Source organism: Dipodomys spectabilis, unplaced genomic scaffold (genome assembly GCF_019054845.1).
Source record: "Dipodomys spectabilis isolate Male_0828 unplaced genomic scaffold, ASM1905484v1 ptg000173l, whole genome shotgun sequence".
Lineage (NCBI taxonomy): Eukaryota > Metazoa > Chordata > Mammalia > Rodentia > Heteromyidae > Dipodomys > Dipodomys spectabilis.
This window is the reverse complement of record NW_024870850.1, coordinates 1,525,352-1,546,573: the sequence shown is the minus strand read 5'-3', so window position 1 is coordinate 1,546,573 and position 21,222 is coordinate 1,525,352. Positions and strand designations below refer to the sequence as shown.

Below are 21,222 nucleotides of genomic sequence, written 5' to 3'. Positions count from 1 at the left end.
TTTTGTGTGTTATCCCATGATATCGCCTGGAGATCAAATGCTCAGTATGTTGATGAAAGATGGTTTAGTCAGACGTTGGATGCAATGTTCTATAGGTGAATGTGAGTCTCATCTAATCAAAGGTGAAATTCAATTCTGATACCTCCATGTTGATTTTCTCTATACATGATCTCTACAGAAAATAGTCAAATATTATTATATTGAGGACTATCTCAAAGGGTGCTTAAATGCAGTTAAGTGCCTGGATAGTGTATTAATATACATTTACAAATGTTATGTCATTTTGTTGATTTGATCCTTCCATCATTACATTACAAACTTGTCACATTTGGTTGCTTTGATTAAACTCTGTTTGGTATGATATATGATGGATGATTATGCTTTTTGGGGGGCTGTCTTATTCCACTGCTTTTTTGTCCTTTCATGTATTGTATTTTCTATTATAAAGATAATGTACAGTGGGGTTACAGTTACCTAAGTAAGAGTACATTTCTTTTGGAACAATGTCAACCCTTCCCTTGCTATGTTTCCTTCCAATTCCGAGCCACAAGTTCCAATTTGTTCCATTTGTTCACACTTTGTTCCACAATTTCTGTGCCCCATTCCCTCACAAAAACATATTCATAAAAATACAAGAGGTAGATAAAATGGCAAAAAAGTAAAAGAAATAAACAAACAAAAACCTCTTCTGACCATTCCCAGTAATTTCTGTTTTTTAAGATTTTATTGTAAAAACAACATATAGAGTGGTTACAATCACATGATCAAGGTAATGTGTACATTTCTTATCAAGTATTGTTGCCGCCTCCTTTGTTTCCCCTTCCTATCCCTTCCCATCTACCAACACCCCTCTACCCCCCCTCCTACCAAAGTTGTAAAGTTTCTTTTTCGACATAACGACTTGTACATCTCATTGTTGCAATGGGTCCACCTGCATCAATATTTAAAAGGTTTGTTTTTGCCCTTACCCTCCACAAATTATACCAACATCAAATACAATGAAAGCAGGGCTTGTATCGTGGGGGAGGAACATACAAAGCAACAAAGAAATCATCTTATAAACATGTTAGGAACAATAGCAAGAAAGAAAAACATTTGAATACGTATCTTGGGGTTCATTTTACCTAAAATCAACTTATCTGACCTATAGTGCTTGTCTCAGACATACTGTTATGGCAAATAAGGGAAACCATGGAACTTGGGTTTCTTTGGGCCTAGCTTACTTTATTTAAGATTTTTTCCAAGTCTTTCCACTTCCTAACAAAGGGGACAATGTCATTCTTTCTGATGGAGGCATAGAATTCCATTGTGTATATATACCACGTTTTCTTAATCCATTCATCTACTGAGGGGCATCTGAGTCAGTTCCATATCTTAGCTATGGTAAATAATGCTGAAATAAACATAGTTGTGCTGGTAGCTTTAAGTACGGTCTTGTTTGTGATCATTTGGGTAATGGCCAAAAGTGAGATTGCTCGGTCATAGGGGAGCTGTATGTGGAGTCTTTTGAGGAACCTCCATACTGCTTTCCAAAGTGGTTGAACAAGTTTACACTCCCACCAACAATGCAGTAGAGTTCCCTCCAGTATCTGTAGTTATTAGAATTCTTCATTATAGCCATTCTAACTGGGGTGAGGTGGTATTTCACTGTTGTTGTGATTTGCATTTCTTTTATGGCTAGAGAGGTTGAGCATTTCTTCATGTGTCTATTGGCCATCCTTCTTTCTTCTTCAGAGAAGTTTCTCTTTAAGTCTTTAGCCCACTTATTTACTGTGCAGTTGTTTCTTTGAGGATTTGTTGTTGGGGGATTTAATTTTTGAGTCACACGTATATTTTAGATATGAGACCCTTTTCTGTTGTATGCCTAGTGAAGATCTTCTCCCAATCCGTGGGCTTTCTATTGATCTTGCTAGCTATGTCCTTTGCCATGCAGAAGCTCTGCAACTTCATGCAATCCCATTTGTCCAACCTTTCTTTGATTTGTTCTGTTTCTGGGTCTCTTTTAAGAGAATTTCAGCCTGTTCCAAGAAGACCTTGGGTTTCTCCTATTCCATCCTGTAATGTTTTCAGAGTGCCTGCTTTGACTCCGAAGTATTTGATCCACTTGGAGTTGATTCTGTTGCAGGGTGATATATAAGGTTCTAGCTTTAGTTTTCTACAAGTGATTAACCAGTTTTGCCAGCACCATTTACTGAAGAGGCTGTCTTTCTTCCATTCTATTATTTTTAGCTCCTTTATCGAAGGTTAGATGGCTATACGTCTGTTGGTTCATTTCTGGGTTTTCAATTCTATTCCATTGGTCCTGAGGTCTGTTCTTTTGCAAGTACCACGCTGTTTTGATTACTATGGCTTTATAGAGTTTGAAATTTGTTATTGATATTCCTCCAGCACAATTCTTTATTTTAAGGATCATTTCTGCTAGTCGGGGTCTTTTATTGTTCCATATGAATTTTTGGATTGCCTCTTCTACTTCCTTGAAGAATGAAGTTGGAATATTGATAGGCATCTCATTGAATTTGTAGATAGCTTTGGGAAGTATTGCCATTTTCATGATTTTTATCCTTCCAATCCAGGAGCATGGGAGGTTTTGCCACTATCTAAGTCCTGTTTTGATTTCCTTTTTCAGGTTTTAAAAGTTTTCATCATAGAGTTCCTTCACTTCTTTGGTTAAGTTAATTCCTAGGTATGTTATTTTTGTGGGGCTATTACGAATGGAGTTACTTTCCTGATTTCAACCCCACTTTTCTCATTGTTGGCATACAGAGAAGTCATTGATTTTTGAAGGTTAATTTTATACCCTGCTACTTTGCCAAAGTTATAAATCAGCTTGAGTAATTTGGGAGAGGAATCAGTGGATTTCTTTAAATGCAATATCATGTCATCTGCAAAGGGGAAGTTTTACTTCATCTTTCCCTATTTGGATCCCTTTTATGTTTACGTCTTGTCTTATTGCTGTAGCTGGACATTCTAATACTAGATTGAAGAGAAGTGGAGAGAATGGACATCCTTGTCTCATTCCTGAGTGAAGAGGAAATGGCTTTATTTTTTTTACCATTAAGTATAATGCTGGCTGTAGGGTTGTCTTATACAGTTTTTATTGTATTGAGGAATGTTCCTTGGATTCCTAGTTTTTCCAGAACCTTCATCATAAAGGGATGTTGGATCTTGTCAAATGCTATTTTTGCATCTATTGAGATAACCATGTGGTTCTTATCCTTGTTCATGTTGATATGATCAATTATAGTAATTGATTTGCATATATTGAACCAGCTTTGCATCCCTGAAATGAATCCTGTTTGTTCACGGTGTATGATTTTTTGGATGAATTGTTGAAGTCGCTTGGCCAAAAATTTTTTGAGAAGTTTTGCATCAATGTTCATCAAAGAAATGGGTCTAAAGTTCTCTTTCTTTTTTGAGTCTCTGCCTGGTTTACGGTTGAGAGTTACGATGGCTTCATAGAATGCATTTGGTAGTTTACTTTCTCTTTCAATTTCATTGAAGAGTTGGAGGAGTATTGGTGTGAGCTCTGCTTTTAATGCCGTATAGAATTTCACTGTAAAACCCTCTGGTCCTGGGCTTTTCTTAGATGGAAGTTCTCTTATTGCTGTTTCTATTTCAATGCTTGATATTGGCCAGTTAAGATGGTTTACCTCGGGGCCTGGGGGTTTAGCCCAGCGGAAGGGCGCCTGCCCGGCACGCACAAGGCCCTGGGTTCGGTCTTCAGCCCTGGAAAAAAAAAAGATGGTTTACCTCATTTGGTTTAGTTGTGGCATGTCGATATTTGCTAGGAAATGGTCCATTTCTGCCAAGTTCTCAAACTTATTATCATAAAGGTTTGAGAAGTATATCCTTATAATGTTCTGAATCTTGGTTGTTTCTCTGGTGATGTTTCCATTCTAATTTATTTATTTGGGTGTGTTCTCTTCTTTTTCTGATAAGATTTGCTAAGGGTCTGTCAATTTTATTAATAGTTTCGAAGAACCAACTGTTTGTTTTGTTGATTCCTTCTATTATTTTTGGATTCTAATTTGTCTAATCAAAAAAATGCGCTTTACTACTTTGGGGTGTGTGGGGCGTAGGGGTAGTGGTGGTAGGGGGTATAGGGGTGGGAGGGTGGAGAGGGGAAGGTATGGTATGGGGTAACAAATGAGGAGGCAACAATGCTTGATAAAAAATGTACTCACTATCTTGCCCATGCAATTTTAACCCCTCTATGTTATTTTTACAGTAAAAATAATAATAATTCTGATTTTATTTTAATTATTTCTCTCCATCTACTGGATTGGGATTTATCTTGCTGCTCTTTTTCAAGGAGGTTCAGGTGTCACATTGTTGGTTTTATATCTCTAAAATTTGTTGATGTAGGAACTCAGAGCTATAAAATTGCCTCCGAGTACTGCCTTTGCTGTGTCCCAGAGGAGCTGGTAATTTGTGTGTTCATTTTTGTTGAATATCATGAACATTTGAATTTCCTTTTTAATCCCTTCCATGACAAACTGGTGATTCAAATGTTTGTTGTTCAGCCTCAGTCTTGTTGTTACAGTACCTTCTTTAGTGGCTTTTGGTGCTGAGTTCTAATTTTATTCCCTTGTGGTCTGAGAGAATGCAAGGCATAACTTCAATGTTTCTGAATTTGGACGTTTGCTTTTTGACCTAAATGTGGTCTATTTTGGAAAAATGTTCCATATGCTGCTGAGAAAAACGTGTATTCTGATGCTGCTGGGTGAAATATTCGTTAGAAGTTTGTTAAATCTAATTGATCTATGCAGTTGTTTAGATCTGCGGTTTCCCTGTTGAGTTTTTGCCGAGTTGATCTATCTAGTGGGGATAGTGGTGTGTTAAAGTCCACAATAATTAATGTCTTTGGATCTTTGTGAAATTTGAGGAAAAGTAGTGTTTCTTGGATGAATTTGGGTGCTTCATTGTTGGCAAATAGATATTTAGAATTGTAATATCCCCCTGAAGGAGAGATCCCTTAATTAGTATGTAGCGACCTTCTTTATCTCTTCTCACTAATTTTAATTTGAAGTCTATTTTATCTGATATTAGGATTGCAACTCCCGCCTGTTTATGGGAGCTGTTTGCTTGGTAGATTTTGTTCCTGCCTTTTACTTTCAAAATGTTTGTTTTTATGGGCAAAGTGTGACTCCTGAAAACAGCAGATAGAAGGGTCTTGCTTTTCAATCCAACTAGTCAATGTCGCTTAATTGGAGAGTTAAATCTGTTAATGTGGAGAGTTAGGACTGAGAGGTATTTGGTAGTTACTGCCATGATATCCACCTTCTTATGGGCTGCCACAACTGGGTTCTTCCTATGGTTCTTGGATTCTCAGTTTGGGTGCAGTTTCTTGGCCTTTATTGTGGTCTTTTTGGTTTTCTATGTGTAGGAAATCTTTAAGTATCTTTTGTACGGTTGGTTTGGTGGATACATATTGCTTCAGTTTTTCTTTGCTATGATAGGTTTTTATTTGACCTTCAGTTGTGAGGGAGAGTTTAGCTGGGTACAGTATTCTTTGTTAAGAGTTGTTTGTCAATAGGGTATGTCATATATCATTCCAGGCTGTTCTTGCTTTGTCTCTAATGAGAAATCTGAGGTGATTATAATTGGCTTCCCTTTGTAGGTGATTGATCTTTTCTCCTTGACAGCTTTAAAGATCTTTTCCTTGGTCTGAATTGATCCTGTGCAGATTATAATGTGATGGTGGGATGTCCTGTTCTAGTCTGGTCTATTTGGGGTTCTAAAAATGTCTTGTATTTGAATAGGCCTATCTTTTTGCATGTTTGGGAAGTTCTCTGGTAGGATCCTGTTAAACAAATTTCCTAGACCATTAACTTCTGCCTCCAGGTTCTCCTGTGCACCCATTATCCTCAGATAAGGCCTTCTGATGGTGTTTTCCAAATGTTGAATGGATCTATCATATCTCTTGGATTTGTCTTGGATAGTTGTATGTTCTTTCTCTATAATAGCTAGGCTGTCTTCAATCTCCGAGATTTGATCTTCTGCATGGTTTAACCTACTGTCAAGACTTTCTACTTTTTTTAAATTTCTTTTCCTTCTAATTGGTCAGCTTTGATTGCTTACAATTCTTTGTTGGAACTTTGTTTTAGATCTTGTATGGCCTTCTTTACTTCCTTAATTTGGTGTTCACTGTTTATTCTCTAATCACTTAGTTGATTGGTTATGGTTTCCTTGGACTCTCATTCCTTCTATTGGGCTCCATTCAGCATTCCCTCTGTGGTCTCCCTGACTTCCTTCAGCTCCTTGTTAATGGATTCCATAATGCCTTTAGTGATCTTTGTCTATTCTCATTCCACTCTTGCAATTCCTGCATACTCTTTGATTAGCTTCCTCACATTCATTCAATTCCTGTAGTTCTCTTTGACTGTTCTCAGCCTGCTCATGCAATTCCTAACTTTCTCTTTGACTGTTCTCAGCCTGCTCATTCAATTCCTGTCTTTCTAACTGTTCTCAACCTGCTCACTCAATCCATGTATTAATCTTTGACTAGCTTCCTCATGCTCACGAGATTCCTGTATTAATCTTTGGTTTGCCTCCTCTTTCTCACTATCATACTCACACTGAGTCCTTTGCAGGTTTTCAATATTTTCATTCACCCGGTTTACCAGTAATGTTTGTAGAGCTTTTTGGGAACTCTCCACAGAATTATTCATAAAGTGTTCTGTCACCTGACTACCATGAGTTGAAGTTGAGATACCTGAACTTGCCATTTTTCTTGTTTTTCCAGCTTGTTCTGCCTATATAGTATGAAAGTAACACCAATTTTGTGCTAGAACACTATTTTAAGGCAAGCATCAACGAAAGCACTGAAGTTGCACAGTCTAAATGGCTGCAGATACAATCTAGTTCAACAGATACAATCTTTCAACATCAAACTATGGATTAATGGGTAAGAACAGCAAGGAAGAATTTGGCAAACCAGAAATTATTAGGTTTAGGGGAAAATGTGGGGAAAATAGGATTAGAGGGATGTGGAGAGATAAAAGGAGAGTGAATTTAACCAAGTCCTAAGCTCAGTGAGGGAAATGGATTGGACAGAATGATAAGAGAGAGATTTAAAAAAAAAAGAAAGAAAAAATGGAAGGATAAAATTTGAATTTTAGAAGTGAAAAACTTATAAATTACATAAGACTAAAGAAATGATATTGAGAGAAGAAAGGATAGGTTGAGAGGAGGGTAGGGATAGAAAGGAGACATGAAAAAATAAAAAATAAAAATTCTTAAAATTAGTTACTTGAGAATATCTCTCTATATAGGTATACAGAGATGATACTGCTATTAAAGAAGTTAAGCCTAAGAAGGTGTGAATTGCGTAATTAATTTCTGGACTATGTACATAATGGGGGATAAGGTCTAAAAATGTACAACTGGTATATATTTGGGGATGAGCAGAATAGCAATTAAGTCATGCAAGAAAGAATGGAAGAGAGAAAAAAGAAAAGAAAAAACTGACAAAAAGTTCAGAAGAAATTTTTTAAAAAGCACACACACATATGCACCTAAAATAAAAATTATGAGAGGAAAATAAAAAGGATAGATAGAAAAATTTTAAAAATAATTTTTTAAAGGTACAAAAAAGAGTTCTTTGATTTTTTTCTTTTGGAGGGGGGGGGGGGGTAATAGGAAGATCCTGTATATCCCCTGTGTCAGTACCCAGTCTCTTGGTGGAGTCTCTGGTCTGCTAGTGGTGTTTGGTTTTCCTGTGGCTTGATTAGTTTCTTAAGTCAGTTTGTTTGAGCTGGCAGAAAAATGCTCTGTCTTATCCAGGATTTTGTGATATTCTTCCCAGGCTAGTTCAGTGGGAAGGAGATCTGCTTTGATTATCACAAAAGAGGGAGATGGCTGTTTCCTCTAGTTTGGAAATGCTCTGATGAGGGTAGGTTCTGGGTAGAGTTGAGGCCTTTCAGCAAACTCTAGCTTTTCTCTGAGGGGCTAGTTTCTGAGACACTCACAGAACCCAGCCTGGAGCCATTCTCAGGGTTTATGTTTACTGAATTTCAATTGATTTTCTAGGCTGTTGTACAGAGGGGAAGCCTCTGGCTCTATTTACCCAGTGAAGAAAGTCACTGGTCCGGGGGCCGAGCTTCCTTTGTCTGAGCTGGGTGACTTTCCCCTGGGTGGGGCTGAACATGGCTGGTGAGGCTCAGTCGGGCCTCTGTCAGTATCAAAGATGGACATCTCTGGTGTTGGGGGGAGGGGTGGCTTTCCTTCCTCTGCTCCCTGAGAAGGATTGAGGACATCAGGGTTCTACTCATGCCAGAGTCTTGGTTCCTGGGTCGTTTCTGGTCTGCAATCTGTAGGATGAAGATAACTGCTCCTTGTCAGTTTTTGCAGGTGTTGAGTAAAATCTGCTCACCCACTGCTTCTGGCTCCTTTATCCCAGACTCTCTCTGTAGGTATGGTGGCTATGACTGCAGCCGCTGCCACCACAGCCACAGTATCTGCAGCTACTGGCAAATGCTTAGATCAGTCTCCTTGCGTGAATTTTCCGTCTCTGGCCAAACTCTGTACTGTGATGGCACACTTGGTGTGATTCTCTAGGCTAGGACTGTTCACTGGAACACTAAAACTGCTTTCTATGTGAGAACTTGTTTATCCTTCAGCTTCTTCTCCACCATCTTCCTCCGAACTCCATGTTAAACATTTTTAATATGTCTATTCACTATTATTATTTCTTCTTCTGAGAAGTCTCTCTGAAGTCATTAGCTCATTTATTGCTTGGGTACTCCTAACAGTGTTTCTCTGGGAACATCTTTATCCTTTCTTCATTTCTAAAGCGTATCTTTCGTAGGCTCAATATTCTTTGTGGATAATTTACATATATGTTATCTGGAGTACTGTAAAGATTTCTTGCCACATTCTCTTGACTTATATGGATACTATTGAGGACTCAGTTATTAGGGAAATGAGAGCATACCTATATCGTATGAGTCCCATTTCTGTTATAGTTTAGAGAATCTTCCCTGTATATGTATTTCACTTGTGAGATCATGAGACAGCTTGCTATAGATGTGATGGTCAAAAATTTGATTGTCTTTCATGTTAAAGAATAGTACACTATCTTTGTTCACAATTCCTTTTTTGAAAATACTAATGTCAACTTTTGATTAACCTTTTCACACATCTTCATTTTTACAGTGCTCTGTCATATGTGTGGTTCAATTAGATTTTCATCAAAGTCACTATTTTCTTCTGTTTAGAAGACTTCACATATACCTACAGTGTATGTTGAACAACTTAATTCTTTAATTAGTAGTTCCGATGTGCCTTCATTGTTTCCATTTTTGAACAATGTCTGTTGATTTCATTATATGAATTTCTTTAGAATGTGCATGCACATGCACACATGTGCAAGTGTGTGCATGTGCGTGCAAACACACACACACACACCTGGCACTCCAAGACATGAAACAGTAAAATGAAAAGTACTTTGATCATTTTTACTTCTTTCTATTTGTTCCTTTTCATTTTCTCTATCTATCTATCTATCTATCTATCTATCTATCTATCAATCTATCTATCTATCTATCTATCTATAAATTGGGAAGAGAATAGTGAGCACAATATTTTACCATGGTGACCTTGGAATTGGGATTGCATTGTAATTCTTCCCTATAATTTTCTCCTTAACATCCATATTGGATGTTCCCCTCTCCATAATTAGTTCACTAGAGTTGGATGTATACCTTTTGTTTTGCTGAATAAATAAAAATAAAATTCCCTCACATTATATTTTAGCTACTGTTCTGGTTGATATTGCAGGAAGTTGAGTCTGTTAGCATGGCTTACTATATAATCTCTCATAAAGAACATTTTGCTTCTGAAAGTTATTCTTAATTTGTAGATTCATTAGTTAGCCTGACCTGCCATATAAACACATAACATAACTGGGTGACTCAAACACAAGATTTACAGAATATTTGCTGTCTCATCAAAACCTAATGCAATGGACAACAGCTTTTTGCTGTGGTGCATGCAATAGTCGGGGGAAGGGAAGCTGTCTCTCAGCTTAATTAAGTTTCTGAATCTCATTCATGGCATGTTCCTTTCATGTCCTTAACTAATTTTATATACAAACATAAGACATTGCATTCACATTCTATTCCAATTAGGATAATATTTTAACATTCATTAGCAGAAAATCAAGAATTCAATCTATCAAAGACATGTTTTGTAATTCTTTTCCTAAATTTCTATGCTTATTATACAGGCTTATCTTCAAGAACTATCAGTTTGTTTTGACCTTGGCTTTTGCTGTTGAGGAGATCAACAAAAACCCTGATCTTTTACACAACTTCTCTCTGGGATTTGATATGTATAATGTTCACTTCAGAGCTTGGACAATGTTCAAGAATCCCTTCACTTGGCTCTTTGGGAAGTACAGGATTCCAAACTACTCCTGTATGAGAGACAGAAGGTCTATAGCAGTACTGACAGGACCATTAGGAATGACTTCTGACCAAATTGGGACATTGCTGGGACTCTACAGATTTCCACAGGTTAGGGTAGAATGTACAGAAAGATATAAAAATATCTAATATTTCATGTGCTAGAAGAGAATAAAGGAAGAGAATTATGAGCTTATCAAATTTTGTTGCACCAAAGAGTAAGTACCCAAAGATATATAAAGTGGGATGTGTGTGTGTGTTTGTGTGTGTGTGTGTGTGTTCACTGTTCAGAAAAGGAGATGGAAGACTTAGAGCAATAAATAATTTATTGTTTCAAGCCTTATCAATAATTTTCTTTAAAAGAATCAGGGAATGGAAAATGACTTTTCAGTGTGAAGATATGTTGAGCAGTGTACTGGTGACCCACACCTGTATGCTAACTACGTAGGAAACTTTTTAAAATAAGTTTTTATTGGGAAAATACTCTACAGAGAGGTTACAGTTACATGAGCAAGGTAATGAATACATTTCTTATCAAGCATGGTTGCCTCCTCCTTTGTTTTTCCTGTACCATCCCTTCCCTCCCACTTCCACAACTACACTCCCACAACCTTCCCCCCTCCCCCGGTCTCAATTGTAAAGTTCATTTTCCCACATAGTGTCTTATACATCTCATGGTTGAAATGGGTCAACCTGTATCCCTATTTAAACATTTTGTTTTTTCCCTTCCCCTCCCCAAATTATACCAACATCAAATAGAGTGAAAACAGGGGTTATACCATGGGGGAGGGACATACAAAGCAACAAAAAATCACATGGCACCTAATAAATACATTAGAAACAATAGCAAGAAAGAAAAAGCCACTTATGTCCTTATCTTGGGGTTCACTTTGCTTAACTTCATCTTATCTGGTTATATGTACATAGCTTTTGACCTTTTCTACTTATCCCAGACATATACTAGTTATTTCAAATAAGGGAAATCATGGGACCTATGTTGCTTTGGGCCTGGCTTACTTCACATAATATAATTTTTTCCAAGTCTTTCCATTTCCTAACAAATGGGGCAATGTCATTTTTTTCTGATGGGATCATGTGTGTGTGTGTGTGTGTGTGTGTGTGTGTGTGTGTGTGTCTGTGTCTGTGTCTGTGTGTGTCTGTGTCTGTGTGTCTGTGTGTATCACATTTTCTTGATCCATTCATCTACTGAGGGGCATCTGGGTTGGTTCCATCTTAGCTATAGTAAATAATGCTGCAATAAACATAGTTGTGCTGGTAGATTTAGTATGGTCTCATTTGTGATCATTTGGGTAAATGCCCAAAAGTGGGATTGCTGGATCATAGGGGAGCTCTATGTGGATGGAGTCTTTTGAGGAACTTCCATACTGCTTTCCATAGTGGTTGAACAAGTTTACACTCCCACCAACAATGCAGTAGGGTTCCCTTCTGGCCACATTCCCTCCAGCATCTGTTGTTACTTTGTATCTGCAATTAACCAGCAACAAGCAGTAAGTAAGTATGTGGATCAAGTGATTGACCAGTCTTGAGGGGAAAAGCCAAGGAAATGAATGAGGACATGAGTTTTTGCCCCTCTACTGACTTGTAACTGCATACTCATGCACACAGACATGCAAGATACTATGCTGAATGAAGTAAGTCAGGTTCAGATTGAGAAATGTGAAATTTGTTCTGTCATGTGTGAAAGTTAGATTTAAAATATGAACCATGTAATATGAAATAAATATGGCACACATATATATAGCCTCTTACACACACACACACACACACACACACACACACAAATATATATATATATATAAGATATATATATATATATATGAGAAATCTGGTGAAAGTATGGTATACAAGGGGTGAAAGTCCATGCTGTGTCTTATCTAATAAAAATAAACACCAGAGAGCTGAAACATATCTTGTCTGAGTCAAGTAGGTGTTGATGGAAAAAGGCAGAGGAAAATGGAATGGAAGGGTGCAAAAACAACACAATATTCAATATACATGAATGAAAATGGAATTAGGAAAGGTGAGGAGTGGGTGGAGATGACATTGATGGGAAGAATTGATAAAAAAATTATGACAAAAATCAGGAGACATTTAACAGTAAATTCATATATTATACAACAATTGAAAAACAAATTGTTTTTTCAAAACTAAAACAAAACCTACCTTCTGCCTGCTTAAACTTGTTCCTAACATATTTGAAGCCTGAAATTTTGATGGATGATAATCTTCTCATTCATGAAGCATACAATTTTTTTCTCTTTAGCTTACCATGGGGCCTTTTGATCATGCTCTGTGTGACCATCACAAGTTTCCTGCTCTCTATCAGATAGCCCCGAAGGACACATCAATAGCCACTGCCATGGTCTCCTTACTGCTTTATTTCAGCTGGAGCTGGGTAGGACTGTTGACCTCACAGGATGAGAATGGTTCATGGGTTCTTGCTGAATTGAAAGAAGAGATGACCAAGAACAGAGTTTGTGTGGCCTATGAGCTACTGATCTCAAGCAAAGACACATCACGTATATTCAAATTAATGGAAGTTTATAGCAAGATAAATAAATCTTCAGCAAGTGTCCTCATTATATATGGTGATAATGAATCACTACTAGATTTCATGGTGTATATTGAGCAACTTTTAATCAAAGGCAAAGTTTGTATCATGAACTCACAGTGGGATTTAACAATGAGAAGGAAATATTTCATTCTAGGCTCATTGCATGTTCCTCTTATTTTTTCACAACATCATGTAGATGTTTCTGGAGTCACAGATTTTATCAAAGCAGTAAACCCTTCCAAATACCCAGAAGACATTTTTCTTGCTAGAATGTGGCTTCTGTCATTTAATTGCTCATATGCTGACTCTGACTGTGTAACATGGGACAACTGTCCTCAAGACGCCTCTTTGGATTGGTTGCCTAGGTGTATTTTTGACATGACTATGTTTGGAGAAGGTTACAATATATACAATGCTGTGTATGCTGTGGCCCAGGCTCTCCATGAGATGCTTCTTCATCAAACAGAAGTTCACACAATGGGAAATAGAAAAGGAACAGTGCCTTCCCCTGCACAGGTAATTTCATCTTTGTTCAATGGCATACACCATGAGCAAAGGCACTTCCTAGAGCATGTCATTCTATGAAATTAAATGTTTCAGGTGTTTTCCCAAACCCAGGAAATTATTTTCTTTTGAATATTATGAGATCTTATAGACATATATTCAAATGTGTTTCAGAAAAAAAAAACTTGCCAATAACAAAAATAAAATGTATTCCATGATTATGTAAATTATTTTTATTTATACAGAGGCTTGAAATCAGGGCTAGGGTCTTTTACCTGGGTCCCTTGTGACTTAGGATAGCACTCTACAACTTGTGCTATACCAGTACTTCTAGTTTTTTTCTGAGTAATTTATTGGAGACAAGTCTTGTGGACTTGCCACGGACCGGCTCTGTCGGGACGACGGAGGACACCTAGTGGAGGAACTGGAATAGGTGAGGAGATGGCAAACAGCCAACTCACACACAAGAGGAGTGGATGCTGAGTGCGATTTAATGAAGAGGATAACAAACTTTTATAGCAAAAAGTCTCCATAAGAAAGGGCAAAAGGTTACATAATCTTGCTGCAGGGCTTCATTCTTGGGTGGTCACCAGCTGGTCGCCTGAAAGGGCAAAAGGTTCCACAATCTTGCTGCAGGGCGGGTGGTCACCAGCTGGTTGCCTGATAGGCACTTTTTTCCAGCTTATCTCTAAGAAATATAATGGGTTTCGATGTTTGTCACCAACTAACCATTACCTTATTTCTATAGAGGCCTTAACTGTCCCATAAGATCTTTCCTGTTCCTTCTTTAATAGTAAGGTCACGGAGGCCTAGATCTAGCAAGTCTCTTAGTAAATGAAAGAGAATAACAGGAAGTTCTTTCTCCTAAGTAGTTATCTCAGCAATTGCCATACATTCTTTCTGTTCTAGCCGCGCCTACAGCTTCTTGTAAATCTCTTACAGACAATTCCTTCTGCTGAAGTGACATCGTGAAACCCCCAATACTTTTATATTTACTTATGACTTGTCTATTAGCCTCCATAAGAGGGGCTTTCAGGGTAGCACTTAACTCTGGTGAGTTAGTCATATTTTTAAGACACTCATCAGATATTGGAGTCGTCAACACTCTTAAGAAAGAGCTTTGAATAAAGGAACGTTGAGCATGAGTAAGTACAATGAGCAGCAGAAACAGTAAAAGATTAATAGGCACTCTTATACAGTGAAGAAAAGAAAAGCAGAGACACATCTTTCCCAGGGGTTTGCCAGCCTTTCCAGGAGTAGGCCTCTTTGAAGCCCTATTCTCCGAGGTAGACTTCGGTGAAGTCCCAATACTTAGAGATAGGTCTCTATAAAGCCCCATTCTCTGAGGTAGACTTCGGTGAAGTCCGAATACTCAGAGATAGGTCTCTTTGAAGCCTCATTCTCAGGTCTGAAAGCTGGTTTCCCATGCTAAGCAGACTCCACCGGAGTAGGCGTGGCATGGACTTTTCAGCCCAGGCTGGATTTGAATGGCAATCTTCATATACCACCCTCCTGAATAGCTGGGATTACAGGTGTGAACTCACTGTCTTGTGATATCATTTCATTACAGCTAACCTCAATATGCTCATAGCAAATGTTGTGAAAACTTCAAATGCAGTTTTCTCTTAGGAGTTTCTTCAATAATAGCAAAGGAAGACCTGCTGAAAAGAATTTTCATATATTTTATAAATGATCATTTCATTCAACTTTGGTATTAAAAATTTAGCAAGCTCAAAGTATAGACCTTCATAAAAATAGTGCTTATGCCCAGCTGTACCTACACAACTGAGAAGTGTCCCATTCATGTCTATTTACAGCACATTGGTTTCTCTTGGGAAGAAAAGGCCTTCCCTTCCTTTTCTAAATGACCAGAATTCAAAAAGATTATTTTTATTCCTCCATAGATTTTATTTGTGATATTTCATTAGGTACTTCTCCTATTCATGAATTCAGAATCAGAGATTAAAGGCAATTGGAGCTTTTCATAGTTCAGGTTTTCTGTCTTAACTATGTGATGTACTTCACCATAAGATGAAGTATCTCTTTTAGCTGCACCCTTTTCTGAAAAACATCCACTTTTACAATCCTGCTGGAGATAAAGTGATTTTGGATGATGAAAGGAAATTGGATCCAGAGTATGACATTCTGAACATTTGGAATTTTCCAGAAGGTCTTCAATTTACAGTGAAAATAGGAAAGTTTTCTCCATATGTTCTCCATGGTAATCAACTGTCTTTATATGAAGATATGGTAGAGTGGCCCACAGGAACTGCAGAGGTGGGTTGGATCTAATCATAATAATTTTAAGGACAAATACATAAGGAAATATCATCCTTTAAATTTATACCTGAGTGCCAGCCACTTATTCCTATATTCCTAGCTACTCAGATAGCTGTGAATTGAATATCATGATGAAAAGTCAGCCAAAGCAGGAAAGTTTATGAGACTGTTATTGCCAATTAGCCACCAAAAATCTGGAAGTAGATCTGTGACTCAAGTAGTGCAAACTCAAGGCCATTGCTTAGATCTTGAGTTCAAACCAGTCAGATTTAAAAAGCCTTGAAAGTATATCAAGTACACCTGCAGACCATACTGTAGTAAGAGTAGAAATTAACCAGGAAAACACTGAAAATATGCCCATAACATGGAAATTAAATGAATTATTTTTCAGCCATCAATAAATAATTTAATTTAATTAAAATATTCAATTTAATTCAATGATTAATACTCGATTAAATGGTTTGTTTTCAAGCCAAAATTCAAGATGATAACTGCTTTTTGGAACAAATAAAAATGAAAACAATATCAGAATCTACAGATACAGAAAAAGAGGAATGAAATGACACTGTAACTACGTTTGCTGAAATCAGGAGTACAGACACTGTACTAAAGTATCTATGTAAATTGTCAAACTTCTCATTCATCATGTTTGCCAGTAGTGTTTGTAGAGCTATTTGGGAACTCTCCTCTGGATTATTCATTATCTGTTCTGACCCCTGATTATCAAGATTGGGAATTGAGATACCCGAATTTGCCATTTTTCTTGTGTTTTTCCGGCTTACTCTGCCCATGTGAGATGAAGATAGCACCAGTTTTGTGTTAGAACACTATCTTAAGGCAACCATCAACCAAAGTTTGCATTTGTACAGTCAATAGTCTACAGATACAATCTAGTTCAACAGATACATCTATTCCACATCAAACAACTATATGTTAATGGACTTCGAACCCCAGAGAAGAATTTGGAAAACCAGAAATTATTAGGGTTAGGGAGAGATGTGCGTAAAAAATAGGGATAGATTGGTGTGGGGAAAGACTTAAAGAGAAGCTTCTCTGAAGAAGAAAAAAGGATGGCCAATTGAGTTCAAACCCCAGGATCAGCACCAAAAAATTAAATATTTTAAATATTGATTTAGAATATTTTCATAAAATATAAATTATATCTTTCTGGTAGGTTCCCTACACCATGATAAAATACCTGAGGAATCACTTTATGTAGTGGAAGATTTTATTTTCTTCCTTTCTATGGGTGCTACTTTGGCATCTTTTGTGAGAGGAAACTTTGAAGATGTCTATAATAAGACATTCTTCATGGCCACTGAAAGCTTAGGCCTGGGGTTCACATAACCTTATAAAAATTATGTCCTCCTCCTTGCTTTGCCCCATGTCACAGATGAATAGGAGACAAAATACAATGACATGAATTCTCAAAAGTTCCATGGATCACACCTGTAATCCTATCTACTCAGGAGGCTGAGATCAGAGGATCACTGTTCAAAGAGTCTGTGAGACTCTTATCTCCAATAAACCACCAGAAAACCAGAAGTGGTGCTATGACTCAAATGGTAGAGTTCTCCCCTTGAGCTGAAGAGCTATGCTACAGTGCCCAGGCCCACAGTTCAAGCCCCTTGACCAACAAAAGAAAAAAATTAAGTTTAGGCCAAACAGACAAAAGAGAAGTTATTTTTCCAACTATAAGTAGACTGACTTTTAAATTTAATTTTTGTATTACTTTATATTTTCTAGTGTGTATGGTAAAAATGATTTTCCTTCTTTTTGGCGTGATTTAATTGCTGTTCTGGTCATCCTCAGATATGTACCCATCACCAATTATTAGACCTGACCCCACATTGTGTACATACTTAATCCAGAAATTTATTACTCAATCCACAACCTCTTAGGAATAACTTCTTTAATAGCAGTATTATCTCTTAATACCTATATAATTTTCAAGTAAGTAATTTTAAGAATTTATATTTTTTAGTTTTTCATGTCTCCTTCCTTTCCTTCCCCTCCTCTCATCCTATCCTTTTCTTCTGTCAAAATCATTTCTTTAAACTTACATAATTTTTAAGTGTTTCACTTGTTACATTTAAATTTTGGTTTTTCTTTTGTTTTACATCACTCTCCTATCATTCTGTCCAATCCATTTCCCTCTCTGAGATTAGGTCTTGGTTAAATTCCCTCTCCTTTTACCTCTCTACATTCCACTAATCCTATTTTTCCCCACATTTCTTCCTAAATCTAATAATTTCTGGTTTGCCAAATTCTTCTTTGCTGTTCTTAGCCCATTAATCCATAGTTCTTTGATGTTGAATAGATTGTATTTGTTGAACTAGATTGTATCTGCAGCCATTTTGACTGTGCAACTACAAGACTTTGGTTGATGCTTGTCTTAAAATCATATTTTAGCACAAAATTGGAGTTAATTTCATACCAAATGGGCAGAACAAGCCAGAAAAACACAAGAAAAATGACAAGTGCAGGTATCTGAACTCCCACTCATAGTAATAAGGCGACAACAGTTAATGAATAATCCAGAAGAGAGTTCCCAAAAGGCTCTACAAACACTACTGGTAAACATGGTGAATGAAGACATTGAAAACCTGGAAAGGACTCAGTGTGAGCATGATAGGAAAAGGGAGGAGGCAAACCAAAAATTAATACAGGAATCTCATGCGTATGAGGAAGCTAGTCAAAGATTGATACAGGAATTGCGTGAGCAGGTTGAGAACAGTCAAAGGGAAAGACAGGAATTGCGTGAACATGAGAAAGCTAATCAAAGAGTAATACAGTAATTGTGAGAGTGGGATGAGAAGACCAATAGAGGCATTCATTGAATCAATAAACAGACAGCTGAAAGAATTCAGGGAGACCACAAAGGGAATGCTGAATGGAGCCCAACAGAAGGAATGGGAGTCCAAGGAAACCATAACCAATCAACTAAGTGATTTGAGAATGAACACTGAATACCAAATTAAGGAAGTAAAGAAGTTCATACAAGATCTAAAACAAAGCTCCAACAAAGAATTTGAAGATACCAGAGCCGACCAATTAGAAGGAAAAGAATAAAAAACAAAGTAGAAAGTCCTGACAGTAGGTTAGACAATGCAGAAGAACGAATCTCAGAGATTGAAGACAGCCTAGCTATTATAGAGAAAGAACATACAACTATCCAAGACAAATCCAAGAAATATGATAGATCTATTCAATAGTTGGAAGACACCATCAGGAGGCCTAATCTGATGATAATGGGTATACAGGAACACCTAGAAAGGGAAGTAAATGGTCTAGGAAATTTGTTTAACAGGATCCTAGCAGAGAATTTCCCAAACATGCAAAAAGAAAGGCCTATTCAGATACAAGAAGCTTTTAGAACCCCAAATAGACCAGACCAGAACAGGACATCCCACCATCACATTATAATCTGCACAGGATCAATTCAGACCAAGGAAAAGATCCTTAAAGCTGTCAAGGAGAAACCAATTAGAATCACCTCAGATTTCTCAGCAGAGACAATTAAAGCAAGAAGAGCCTGGAATGGTGTATGCCATGCCTAAAAACAAACAACTATCAACCAAGAATACTGTACCCAGCTAAATTCTGTTTCATAACCGGAGGTCAAATAAAAGCATTCCATGGCAAAGAAAAACTGAAACAATATATCTCCACCAAACCAGCCCTACAAAAGTTACTTAAAGATGTCCTACACATAGAACACCAACAAGACCACAACAAAGGCCAAGAAACAGCACCCAAACTGAGAATCCAAGAACCATAGGAAGAACTCAGTTGTCACAGCACCCAAGAAGGTGTGTAACAAGGCAGGAAATACCAAACACCTCTCAATCCTAACTCTCAACATTAATGGATTTAACTCTCCAATTAAGGGACATAGATTGTCTAGTTGGATTAAAAAGCAAGACCCTTTTATCTTCTGCCTTCAGGAATCACACCTTGCCCATCAAAAAAAAAAAAAACAACACATTTTGAAAATGAAAGGCTGCAAAATCTACCATGCAAATGGTCTCCATAAACAGGCGGAAGTTGCAATCGTAATATCAGATAAAATAGACAAAATTAAAATTAGTGAGAAGAGATAAAGAAGGTAGCTACATACTAATTAAGGGATCTCTCCTCCAGGAGGATATTACAAATCTAAATACCTATTCATCAAACAACAGAGCACCCAACGTTATCCAAGAAACTCTACTTTCTCTCAAAGTTCACATAGATCCAAAGACATTAATTGTTGGGGACACTAACACACCACTATCCCCACTAGATAGATCAAATCGGCAAAAACTCAACAGAGAAACTGCCGAATATAACACCCAGCAGCATTAGAATACAGATTTTCTCAACAGCACATGGAACTTCCAAAATAGACCACATTTTAAGTCACAAATCAAACTTGTCCAAATTCAGAATCATTGAAGTTATAGTTCCATTCTCTCAGACCACAAGGGAATAAAAGTAGAACTCAATACCAAAAGCCATCAAAGAAAGTCCTGTAACACATGGAGACTGAACAACACACACGAGTGAGTCATGGAAGAGATTAAAAATGAAATTCAAATGTTCATGACATTCAACAAAAATTAACACACAAAATACCAGCTCCCCTGGGACACAGCAAAGGCAGTACTCAGAGGCAAGTTTATAGCTCTGAATTCCTACGTCAACAAATTGGACATATCTGAAACAAAAAAAAAAATTTTTTTGCAATGGCTGATTATTTATAATTTTACAGAGCAATCAGGGATTATCTATATATAAAGTCCACATTCAGGCAATGTTTAAAGAAACTAAAGGAGTGATTTACATGAGAATCTGTCAGTGCCAGCTAATCGGGGTCAAGTATTATAGTTTTTAAGAAGTAGCTATTCGGGGTCTTTTTTTTGTTCCATATGAATTTTTTGAAACCAAAATTTTTATAATTTTTTATTATGAACATACTGTATGGAGGGGTAACAATTACATGGACAAGATAATGAGTACATTTCTTATCAAGCATTGCAGCCTCCTCCTTTGTTTACCCTTCACATCCCGTCTCACCCTCCCCCCCCCCCCCCCCCCCCCGCCTCCCACCCAATCCTCACACACACCCTCGCCCCCACCAAAGTTTTAAAGCTCGTTTTCGACATGACAACTTGTACTTCTCATTGTTGCAACAGGCCCAACTGTATCATTATTTAAGCTACTTGTTTTTCCCCTTCCCCTCCACAAATTATACCGACATCAAATACAGTGAAAGCAGGAGTTATACTGTGTGGGAGGGACATACAAAGCAACAAAGAAATAATCTTATAAATGCATTAGAAACAAATGCATGAAAGAAAAAAGAACATTTAAATACACATCTAAGGGTTCATTTTCCTAACATCACATTATCTGACCTTTTCTACTTGACTCATACATATACTAGATATTGCAAATAAGGGAAACCATGGGACT

At 37.3% G+C, this 21,222-nt stretch overlaps 1 protein-coding gene across 1 annotated transcript in view; it reads left to right on the top strand.

Moving 5' to 3' along the window:
* The first annotated feature begins 8,416 nt into the window (after positions 1-8,416).
* Positions 8,417-21,222, top strand: part of LOC122119864 (vomeronasal type-2 receptor 116-like) — a 29,113-nt gene continuing 16,307 nt past the window's right edge. The window contains exons 1-4 of the mRNA XM_042693932.1: positions 8,417-8,508; positions 10,229-10,517; positions 12,691-13,497; positions 15,535-15,762. Of these exons, the coding sequence (XP_042549866.1) occupies positions 8,417-8,508; positions 10,229-10,517; positions 12,691-13,497; positions 15,535-15,762 (1,416 nt within the window). The remainder of the gene's footprint in view (positions 8,509-10,228; positions 10,518-12,690; positions 13,498-15,534; positions 15,763-21,222) is intronic.